This window comes from Ambystoma mexicanum, chromosome 2p (assembly GCF_040938575.1).
Source record: "Ambystoma mexicanum isolate Mex_15411 chromosome 2p, UKY_AmexF1_1, whole genome shotgun sequence".
Lineage (NCBI taxonomy): Eukaryota > Metazoa > Chordata > Amphibia > Caudata > Ambystomatidae > Ambystoma > Ambystoma mexicanum.
The window spans coordinates 1,019,654,666-1,019,666,855 of NC_090923.1; the positions used below are offsets into that span (position 1 = coordinate 1,019,654,666).

General features: G+C 47.9%; 1 protein-coding gene across 2 annotated transcripts in view; it reads left to right on the forward strand.

Annotated features, from left to right (window-relative positions):
* LOC138567045 (tyrosine-protein kinase receptor UFO-like) overlaps nucleotides 1-12,190 on the forward strand; it is a 254,020-nt gene that overhangs the window by 91,042 nt on the left and 150,788 nt on the right. The window contains exon 2 of one of the 2 annotated variants that reach the window (XM_069644873.1): nucleotides 10,345-10,406. The exons of the other annotated variant lie outside the window; for it this stretch is intronic. Coding sequence (XP_069500974.1) covers nucleotides 10,345-10,406 — 62 coding nt within the window. The remainder of the gene's footprint in view (nucleotides 1-10,344; nucleotides 10,407-12,190) is intronic. 2 annotated transcript variants of the gene reach the window in all.

The window sequence follows — 12,190 nt, forward strand, 5'->3', positions numbered from 1 at the left end:
AACATGAACACTTTAGATCCCACACCTCCCGCCATGGGAGTCCCCCAGGTTCTGTCCTCTGCCCACTTCTCTTTAACTTCTACTCCTCCTCCCTTGGTAACATGCTTACAGCTTTGGATTCTCCTATAACTTCTTTGCCAGTGGCATGCAAATCTCCTTTTCTGCCATCGCCCATGAACCCTTATTGAAGACGACAAGCTGTCTCCGCCCCCCCACCCCACACTCCCTTTTCACCCCTATTTAGCCCCACTCTCTGAGCAAGGGTATAATCACCCGAGGCCTTCTAAAAACTCTGTCCCCCTTTAATTCATACAGCTTAGAACGTGCCACTCTGGTAACTCTAAACTCTTCCATCCTGTGGGAAACCTATTTTTCTTCATTGGAATAGTTTGTTGATAAACCAGTGCAACTCTGCCACCGGTTATATTGCACTTGTGGTGACTTTACTATAACCGTGATTGCATTCATTGACTTTTGAAACCTCTGCATTGAACTCTAATGGAGAAGTTTATTCTCTTAAGAATAAATCTAACTTTGGGACAATCCTAATGCTCATTTGGTCAACATTGATGCCTGAATGTGCCAATTGACCCTAAACTCTCCGGATGATCCCAATTTAGCAGAGTCAAATCCTAAGAAAGTGAAAGTTACTTTCCTGTAATTGAGCTTTTCTTTTTCCTGAACAGCATAGATAAAGATGCATGTTCTAAAGTGTTTTTCAGATCCTTAACTCGCCCTGATTCCCTCCTGGGAGTGCATCTTTAGCCTCGTTGGCTTCCTTGGCATCTTTAGCATCCTTGGCTTCCTTGGCTTCCCCACCACATTTGCCACTAGTCCAGTGGGCTTGAGGATAACCCTGTTGCCTAGTTTTGGGTGGACTCCCCTCACACCCCGAAAACAGGGTCTGTGAGCAATCCTCCTAATAATGGGGCATGCATGGTGTGTATGTGAGAGTGCCCTTGGGGTGCTTGTTAGCAACTCAAGGTGTGGGGCAGAGATGCTGCTGTCGAGGGTACTGATGGCATCACATCCGACATATTGGAAAGCCAGGATGGCCGAGTGATGTACCATAGCAGCGATGTAATCACCGAAGGAAGGACTGACCAGCAAAGACGAGAATCAGATAAATAATATCTTATAGCCACTGTGTGTGGGGCAAGAATTGCCGGTCCTTCGGCCTAAAGCAGCAGGAGCTTGTCTTCCAAGCCCAGAATCGTGGATCATGTTCACGCACTCGGAGGATGGCTCATCTTCACATCTATGCATCACCAAATGCCATGCAAGGCTTTGGAAGTCCTATCAAAAGGATCTGGTCCACCTCATCACTTGGCTTTTTTACCGCATTGTTTTTGACATTTTTTAATGGGGGCTATACCCCCTCCCACCTTTTCCCCCACCCCGTAGAAATTATGAACAATGGCCTCATTACGAGCCTGGTGGTAGCAGTGCCAGTAAAAACGTCCCGGCTGCCGCCACGGTCGTTTTTTCCCAGGCGCCTGGCAATGGGGAATTACCCGGGGAATTACAGCCCCGGCGGTCCCAGTAATTCCCCATAGCCAGGCCCCGGGAAAAAGTATTCCCCATTGTGTGCAACAGTGCCGGTGCTTCCAACAAAGTCTGCGAGCGGGTGCCTTTCCGCCCGCCAGGTCAGACCTGGTGGGCGGAATGGCACCCGCCCGCAGAACTCGGAGTATGCTGGTCCGGTAACAATGGTGCCTGTAGCTTACCGGCACCGTTGTTACCGGAGCGGCATACGCATAATGAGGCCCAATGTTCCCTTATCCGCTACTGCCTAAAAAATGCTGCGAAAAACAAGTCAAAGATGGCCGTTCACCAAAGGCGGTGAAGCGGCTGCCACGAAGTGGACGGGTCCGTATCAAACACTGCAGGGAGAGTGCCACTGTGTCACTGTTCCCAACGACGTTGGAGCCTCTAATAGTGAAGTCAGGATGAGAGGACCCAGAGTGGTAATAGAATTTGACATGTTTACTGATGGCCCTAATGTGACTGATAGCTGGACAGTGTGGGCGTGGTCCGGGTTCGATGTTGTATTTTATAAGGCTCGGGCGGGTTTCAAGGTGATCCTTAGCTACAGTTTGACAAAGACGCAGTACATCTCATATTCCATTTGTGGGAACTGATCCTGGGCCATTTGCCTGCTACAGTGCCTGCTGAACAGGAGCCATTTGGGACTCAACAGGGGTCTGAGCATTGCTTTGATTTAAATGCAGAGTGGATATTTTAGTAGGTGAAGAAGGGCTATCACCTGAGTCCAAGATGGATGGAAAGAAATACAGAGAGAGAGAAGAGCTTAGTAAAAAAAATGAGGCAAGCAACAAGCCTTCAAACCTTGCACAAATAGTATTCGAATTTGCAGTATATAGAAACAGAAAGTTAAATTGGGCACAATGATAAAATGAAAGGTTAACACTTATGATAACATGCTCTTTCTGACTGGAGATAAGAAAAAAGATAGTCTCTGCATTGGTGCTTGAAGATGGAGAGATTGGAATACAAGTTGAGTTTGGTTTCCACTCCAGCCTTGAGTTAGGTCATTATGTGCAAGAGGTTAGTCAACAGGAGCACTCTTGTATTATGCTCTGCCGGTTGACCGCGATAAAGCACAGGGTGTGCCATTTACATGACGGCTTGGGACTTTGCTTCCTGCAAGTAAATAGTTGGCTTCATGGGTGTGCTAGTGGGAGCAGAGGTTGCAAACAGAGGCTGATAATTGAACTTCTGAGCGAGCTAGGTCATGTTTTATCATTGTCTATGTACAGGTGTACTTGTGCGATGTGTGTGCTATGCACAACTCACTGGACTTCACTCTTTCCTCCTCCTCTATTCGGTCCTGCTTTTTACTGTATTTGTCCCTCCTGCACTCAGCTCCCTTCCCCTCCCTCCTAACCAAAGCACACATTCTGGCCTGACTCCATGTTTCCCTTTCTGAAGTAAAAGCCAGATATGCTCCCCTGCGAACACAATATAAACAGAAAAGACAATTTGTCATAAAGTAGTGCCCAACCAAATAAACAAATACAAACAAATACATGTTATTCAGATACAATAAATATAAATCACATACACATATTCACTATTGTATAAAACATAATATCAACTGATATTTGATATGCAATTTAGAAGTGTCCAAACATCTAACTATGATCATAACAAGGAGACGCTACAATCTAGAACAAATATTCCACTAAAACCTATAACTCTGTCTGTTCAAATATCAAAATATGAAACGCGCTTGTACACAAGTGTTTCTAGGGGCAACAAGACAAGGAGGGGGAAACAGGAGGAAGACAAAACAACGATATTACTATGCCTAGTGTCATTCAGATCGCCAAGTGCATGGAAAAGGGAGGGGAAAAGTGCCATGGGGAACCGGGGGGTGCATGTAACTCAATACATGCTGCTGGAGGGTGGCTCATAAGTGCAGAGAGAAGGGACTGTAGGGTTGCAGATACAGACCCTTAAGTGCTGGGGACCCCAGAGGCAGTTCAAGGGCAACTGGACATGCAGGAGCCTGGGCCCGAGGTCAGTGGGTGGCCAGGTGACCAGTGTGCAGAGCAGTCAGGGACATCATCAGGGGAGAGAAAGAGAGAAAGTGGATACAAAAAGGAAGGTCTTGAGTTGCTCTCGGAACCGTAGGTGGTTCTGCTCCAGTTTGAGAGAGGCAGGGAGGCTGTTCCAGAGGGAGGCCCCAACTGAAGAAAGAGATCTGCCCCCACTCTCTACTTGGAGAAGCGTCTGACCCTCAGAGAGTTGGAGGTGGATGAGCTGAGAGCTCGAGAAGGAAGATGTTTAGGAAGAGAAAGTTGCAGGTAGTGCAGTCCCAGGGCCCAGAAAGCCTTGTGGATGATGCAGAGGGTCTTGAACTTGGTCTTGCAGCCACAGGGAGCCAGTAAAGAGATTTCAGTGCTAGAGACATACGATCCCTGTGCTTGAGTCCAAAGACAAGTCTTGCAGTCCTGTTCTGGATAAGTTGTAAAGGTCGAAGATTAGAAACAGGCAGATTTAGAAAGAGGCTGTTGCAATAGTCCAGCCTAGAGAGGACCAGGGCTCTGGAGACAGTGAGCTTCTGAGGGAATGTGAGAAAAGGCAGAATACCTCTGAGTAGGTGCAGCTGAAGGTGTGACTTCTTAGAGACGTCAGAGATGTGAGGAGAGAAGGAGAGGGTGGAGTCGAAGATGGCACCAAGGTTCTTAGCCTCATAGGAAGGAGCAGGAAGAGGGCCCAGGGTACGTGGCCAGAGCGATAGAGGAAAGAAAGGAGCAGGTGTTCTGATGAGGAGGATCTCAGTCTTACTGGCATTAAGGCAGAGGTCACTGGCGGCACACCATTCCTGAATTGTGGCCAAACAGTCTGGTATGAGAGAAGGAGCAGAGGTGGCTGAGGGGAGCCTGAAGAAGAGCTGGGTGTCATCCGCATAACACTGAAAGATAGAGCAGAATGTAGCGATGCAGTGGGAAAGAGGTGCCAGGTAGTGGTTCAAAAGCCAGAGAGAAAGGTTAGACATCCGGGGAACACCACAACTAGAGAGAGAGATAGAAGAGAGGAAAGACCCCAGTTGGACCTGGGAGGGTCGGTCAGTGAGAAAGGAGGTCAACCAGATGAGGCCTGACCAGTGATACCCAGGTTGTCATGGAGGCAATTGAGCAGGATGGCATGATTGACCATGTCAAAAGCAGAGGATAGATTAAGGAGAATGATGACAGAAGGAAGATTAGAGTCAAGATTAGAGAGCAAGTCTTCACAGGTGTTCAGGAGACCAGTTTCCGTGCTTCTGGCAGCTCTGAAGCCAGACTGGTGGTCATGGAGACAACCAACAGATTCAGTATGCAGATTAAGCTGGGAGATGGCCAGCTTTTCCAGGAGTTTGGCCAGGAAAGGAGTGATGGAGATTGTGCGATAGTTAGCCAGAGAGGATGGACCGGCAGAGGGCTTCTTTAGAAGGGAGTCCTCAAGGGAGTGCTTAAGGAGGGAGGGGAAAGTTCCACTGGAAAAGGAGTGATTGCAGAAATCGGCCAAGGCTGGAGCAAGGTTGTTGATGTGGTCCTTGATGGTTCTAGAAGAGCAGGAGAGAACCTACTTTGACAAGTCGTTCATAGATCAGACTTGTCTAGAAACATCATCAGGGGAGAACAGGAGGAAGGAGGAGGAGAAACGGCTGAAGACAGGCATGGGATGGTGGAGGAGGAAGAAGAGGAGGTAGAGGAAGAGGGAGTGGACAGGATGTCCTGCATTTAAGTGGTGAAATGAGACGGGCCGTTCAGAGAGCCTGGAAAGGAACAGGATAGGTTGAGGCTCCAACAGGATTGCCCAGCTACTTGCAGATTTTGAAAAGTTTGGCTGAGTTTTTAGATGCTGCAGAGACGCTGGCTTGGATGTAGGCTCTCTTCTTGGAGAAGACAGATAGGGCCTCATTCCGAGGTTGGCGGTAAGGGGTTAACGGCGCTGGTAAGGGTGCCGGTGCCATTAACACCTTACAGCCACATTACGAGGTCCTTTAGCGGGTCCCACCATGCTGGTTTCACCAGGCGCCCTTAGTGGGAGCCGCTATGGGGGCTGGAATGGGAATGGGGATGGTTTCCCTGAATGGGGAAATACTGGGTTCTCCAAGGTTGGAATGGCCCCGTATTTCCCCATTCAGGGGACCCGGTATGAGGTATGGGGGTAGCCATGGCACTAATAGCAACATGGCTACCTCCATACTCATAATGACCCCCATAGTCTGTACTGCCTTGTGGCAGGCCAGTCTGTAAGAGGGGGCGCCTGATGCCCTTCACCTTCTTTCAGCCACCCTACACTTGCGTTTAAGGGTGGTGAGGTTAGAGTCGTACCAAGAGTTGCACTTGGATGTGGGCTTCAAACAGATCCTCATGACAGGGGCAATGATGTCAAGAGTAGAGATAGGGAGAGGAAGTTTAGAGAGGGCTGTGTCAGAGTGTAAGTCAGCCAAAGGTGTAGGAGGAGGAGAGAAAGAGATCAGAGATACACCTGTAAATTGAATATCGATATTAACAAAACGTGATTTTATTCATGTGTATAACCAACATGTTTCTGTCATACGCGCATTATGCTTCACATTCTTCAGGGGATGATATCACACAATTGTATCTCCTCAACATCTTTTCACCCATACACATAGGGAACTTTTATGTCAAAAAGCAGTTCTTCTTCTGTATTCTTGACACACATTCACAAGGATTGGTCACAGTGTTACAATCTGCAACGCATAAAAATGAAAATCACTGTAATCACTTGAAATTCAGGATAGTTTAAACATAATGGAACGTCAACACTACGAATGTGTCTACTCCAAGGTCAAGGTCATCTAAGATTTACACAGTCAACCATCTCTCTCTGGTCGAACGCTCAATTCATTAGTCAACGTCTCTACTTTAATGAAAAAGAACACATCAGCTCGATCCAGGATCGACTCCCTCTTAATGGTGTTCATCCGGTCCTTACAAGAAAGGTTGCCAAAACCAGCCCAGAGCCATAATTTCCACTGCGGTGCCAAAAATAATCCTTGCCTCCTACAAGGAATGTCTACACTCTCTCTCCCCTACCCTTGACTCGCCCAAGTCCTCCTGCTACATCAAACTCCTCTCGTCTCTCATCCCCATTGGCTATGCAGGACTCTAAAATCCCTGCTCCTTCCTCCCTCACTTGCTATTTCACTACACAAATCTCTACAATCCCGGATGCCCCCACTGCCCTCCTTTCCCTCAGGCTCCTTCTCTTCTCCACCCCCACCCTCACCTTCTTTATTTTCTGAGTTCTCCCTCACCACTCTGGCCAAACTGGCACTCATCCTCTCATCTGCCAGCCCTTCCTTTACCCCTGCAGACACCGTTGCACCCCACACTGTTAAAGAACTGGATGGCACCCCTTACCTGCACCAAACTCTTCCCACTCTTCAACCTCTCCCTGTCCATAGGGATTTTCTTAGCCTGGTACAACTGGCCACCATAATACTCCTCTTAAAAGAAAAACTACAGCTGACTCCAATAACCCTGCTAGCTGCTGACCCATTTGCCTTCGTTCTCACCATTCTAAAATTCTGCAACATGTGGTGTTCAACTGCATCGCCACATACTTGGAAAGGCATGGACCTAGTGACCCCCTCCGGACTGAGATGCACAGTTGTCACACCACCTAAACAGTGCTCACCAGTGTCTCTAACTTCCTCTCTACAGGCTGCCTCTCAACTATCCTCATCCTCTGTGAGCTCTGCATGGCCTTAAATCCTATCGGCCACTCCTCCCTCCTGATTCTTCTCCGATCTCGGCTTCCAGGGCACTCCTCTTGGCTGGATTGTGTCTTACCTAGCTGGGCACCTCCTTTCCATTTCCTGGATTGCTCGAACACCCTCTACATCCCTACTACCAGTTGGAGCCCCTAACCGTCTTAACTTGGTACACTCCTATTCGTTTTCCATGCCTCGTCTCTTGGCTCGTTCACCTCCTCCTTCGGTTTCTCATATCATCTCTTTTGCCAATAGCACATAACACATAAATCCTTTCTTTTACGTCACCGAATTTACCCCAGCACTTTTTTCCTACATCATTAAGTACCTGATCGCCGTGTGCCACTATATGCTGATTTGCAAAACTCAAGGGATCTAACTCCTGCCTTCTACCGCCTCACGTCTACTGCCCATTTATTTTCCCTTCCACACTGACACCCACACCATCCCTCAAGGCTTCTACCTTGAAGGCTTTCTTTGACAGTGATCTGATTTTTTTTTTAATGATTTCCGAAAAATCCTCATGTTTTACTGCACAAAAAGTCTTAACTTCATCCTTGTCCTTAACATACTTGACTATTGCTCCTGCCTTCTCAATTACTCCCTCTCTGCTATGGGACAAAGTACTTTATTTTGCTACCCCACCCTTGTCCGCCTGTCCCCATCTGCACCTACCTCTGTGTACCACCTCAAGGTGGGGTGTTGCTCACTCGTTCAATTCCTTGTTCGTGTAGACAACCCTAGCATGGTCTAACCCTCCCATACCTGACACATACTCACCCCCTCAGACTCTGATATCGTAAACCCTCCTCAACCTATTTGCCCATTGTGCACCCTGTGCCACCTCTTGCCTTTGCTCCCTCACTCACTCTGCCCCCCTCCCGCACGGGTCCTTCCTTTCCTCTGATATGTCCTTCCTTACTCTATGTGACATCAAGATGGCCTCCAAAAAGCACCTCCTTTCCTTGGAAGGAGCGCACACCTCTGACCCACAATCCTGGCCTTTCACCTGCGCATGGTTGTAAAGTTATCCCATATTTACCTCATAACCGATCCAAGATGTCATGTGATCACTGATTCACCACTGTCGCATTCGATAATCCCACACATGCATTATGGGAGCGTGTTGCAAGATCCATCGCTTTGCCCTTCTCCCATCACATGAGGCTGGAGTGGAAAGAGATCTGTGGGCTTTATGGTTGGTGGGAGTGTGGGCCCATGGTGAGTTAATGGGCAGATGCGGGCAATATGATGGAACACCATGGCAAGAAGGAAACTGGTGGCCCTTGCATCATGCATTGCACCATGGGAAACATTGCTCCAGGGGAGCCGAGAATGACGGCTTGAGGTTTGGCCATGCTGGAAGGGTGAGCAGGCAGCAGAAGGTGGGGTGCCGGGAGTGGAAGTTCAGCAGATACGGAACCAGGGTTTTCCCAGAGTGCGAGATTTGGCACCGGATAGCGATGCACCAAAGAGTCGTGGTAGGCATGTGAAAAGCCGTAATTGAACCCAAATAGAGATATGCAGTGAAATGCACATTACAAGCTTGCGGGATAGGGAGGTTTTGCCATGGCAGATTTAGTCGAATTCGATTTCATCGGATTTGTTTTATCAAATTTTACTGTAAATATATGTGTGGGGTGGGTTTAGGTGGATAAATAATGAAGTGGGTTTATGAGAGTGGGTGCGCGGAGGGGGGTATCAACCCATATATTTACGTCAAAATCTACCACGAAAAAAATTAGATGAAATTGAATTCGATAACATCTTTTCGACAAAATCATATGGAACCCAAGCTTGAACCTTGAAGGGGTGGAAAGGGAGATCTAGTTGTACATTCTGCAAAAATAATCTCGTGACATATGTATTAAATACACCTCAAATTGCTAATCTTGTAATGTGTACTTTGCTAACTGTACGCCAGTGCCATTCCCTCTTCCTGGCCAAATGCTAAACCTACTACAGCTGCTGAATGTATCAGCTCCTACATCTGATCAACCCATCTCAGGCATCCATTTATGGAGTGCCAGTCAGCCATGCTTGCTCATGTACTGAACTGGTTGTGAGGGGCTTCTCCCAGTGCCCTGTGTGTTTGTGAAGGCAACTGTCTTTGTGTGCATGGCTGCCAGCAGGGGAGTTGCTAGGTCTGGAAAAGACCCGGGGCTACGCTGATGTCGGAACTGTTGGGACTGGGGTCTAGCTAGCATTTTGGCTGTATCTCCTGAGATTCTATGCGGGGCTACAACCAAAACACCAGGGGCTATAGCCCTCTTAGCCCCCCCCCTAGCAACGCCTCTGGCTGCCAGCTAGTGTTTGTGTTATTTCCAGAGGATTCCGCCTCTGCTAGCGTCTTTCCATAAGGATATCCCACTACCTTCCATGGCAACACGGGTTCCCTGCAGTACCCGCATCGTTCCCCACTGCACCCCGGGGCAGACACTAAATTAAGCACAATGGAAGACCTCCATCTGCTGCATCCGTCTCAGAATCCGGTCCCATTGCCCAAGAACATGCGCCTGGCTTTGCAGCAGGCAACATCGCGACAGTTTCTGAGGGCACTGACCTATGAAACTGGCCGTGCTAGTGATGCCTCACAATATTTATCTGAATATTCAATACAAGGCATAGTGCCAAGAAGCAGGCCTTTTCATGCAAAACAATCAAATGACGTAGAAAGGAGACACTTCCTGTGTGCTTTCTTGGATGGGTTTACCCTTTGGAGAACACCACGGCCTCCTCTGTGGGCGAAGAGGCAGGCCCCAGCTGGTTTAAGAGGGCACCAGTTGGTGTTGAGTGTTTGGGACTAATGCTGGGTGTTTTTGATATGGATTGTTGACCCTGAAGTATCCTGCATTTACCCCAAGCATGAGCTAATTTTACAAGTCACCATGCAGGTTTTATTCAAAGTCAAATTGTACTACTGTGTTATTTCATGTCCTATTTGCATTTGCACTGGCTTTCACACTTTGTACCAGCTGTAAACCAGCCTGGCCATGTGATGCCAGGTGTGACCGATCATATACTGGCATGTCACAAGATAATGGCGCCAACTCCTCACTCTTTGCCTCTCTCTTTCCCTTCAGATGATTTGCTCAACACCATGACATCAAATAAGCTTGGCTGGAAATCCTACCCTCAAAGTGCTGTAAGTGTCCATGCCAGTTCTGGATTCCGGAGGCAGCTGTGGCACTTTGCAAGTCTCCCTAACATAAGCATGCCACACAATCAATCAATGGGGAGGTGCAGCTATACAGTGCCAAGTATTTTGATGAATAAGTATTATTTCTTTTGTTTCTTGTGTGTATGTATATTGGAACCCAGCATAGAATTACAAGTTGACAATATGCCTAGTTAGCACATTATTGCCACTTCCCAGTAGATCCTTGCCAGTTTACCTGGTGTCCTGCTATCAAGTTACATTATGCCCACATTTCAAAACATTGTCAGCTTCCATTATTTTCAGTTGGCACATAATGGCTGCTTTCCAGTTTACGCGCTTAGCACATCATTGCTCATTTCTGTTGTGCCCCTCATTTGCACGTCATGGCCATTTTTCATTGTATGCAGTTCACTCATGATTATTGCCTCAAGCAGTTGTTACCTTGTCCGGCCAGTGCCATCAATCTGGTGTTGGCCTAGAGCATCACAGGGCAGCATTGCTCCAGTCTATGGTGTACACTCCAGGAAAGACTGCGCCCCAAGCAGTGTCTGCCGTTGGAAAACAGGCTGGATTTAGTGAGCTCGGCTGCCAGGCGCAGTGCACTTCACCCAAGATGCAAGCCAATAGCAGACAGACCCTGGAGCCTCTCTGGCGGCTTGCTTTTTAGCAGACTTACATTTCTTCTAGCACTGGAGCAATGAGAGAGTTTGTGCTGGGCTTAGTGCTGGATGTGTGCTTTGAATCGTGCCAGCGAAATGATTCAAGTTGACTGGTGTTCCCGCTGAAGCAATGTCAGCCTTTACATGGGTAGAAGCACCTGGACAATGATCAGATCCGACATATGCTGGTGCCAGCACAGCAGCGCACAGATGTGTTCATTGTTATGCCCTTGCACTCATTCAATTCTTGGCTCTGCACCAGTGCTAAGAAAACACAAATGAGGTCTTTAGACACAGACCACTGATGCACAAATGGATAGGGTAAGTTGGCGGGCCTGATCCCAGGTGCCTGCTTCCCCATTCACACGTGTGTTCGTTTGCCTGTTCTCACCATCTACATCCTGAGCGTGGACTCTCAATCTTTGTGTTTTTCCTCCTTACCACAGGATTTTGTTCTTTTTTTGGGGGGCATTTATTTGCAGTGCACATAACCCATAGGTATCTGGGTGCTAGTTTAATTAAATTGTGGAAGTGGAGGTTATTTATAACGTGCTTGTTTTTTTCTTTTTTTTTCTTCTTCAAGGACCGTTCCGGGATTTGAACCTGTGTTTGCTCAGCGTGGTCTTGCTTCCAAGACCCGAGCGTTGCCACAGAGCTATCCTCCCGTTCTGGTTTGCTTCTCGTTCCAGGGCTTGCACACCCAATAGGCGCAATTTATTTAGATCTGCTCCAAGCATGGAACAGCAAACCGGCCCAAAATGCTAGTCAAATCACTTGCTGGTTTCACACATGCATTACACCTTTTCTTAGACAGATATCATCAGGGCTTCTTCCCCTTGGGGGTCAGTGTGCTCCCTTGAAAACAGTAATGGATTCCCTCTTTCCTTTTCCAACATGCCCCCTGGGTTGTCATGAGGGTTCCTCCCTCACCTACAGGGTTGCATCACTTAGCGAGTGGCATCCGTTTGCCCTCCAGTGTTCCCCAGTCCCCCTCAATGGGCGATAAACCAGTGATTGTGTCACAATTGCTTGTTGCAGCCCCAGTACAATAGCCAAATATGGCTGGTTTGGTGCAAGACACCATTTGTAACACCTTTATGGCTGGAATTA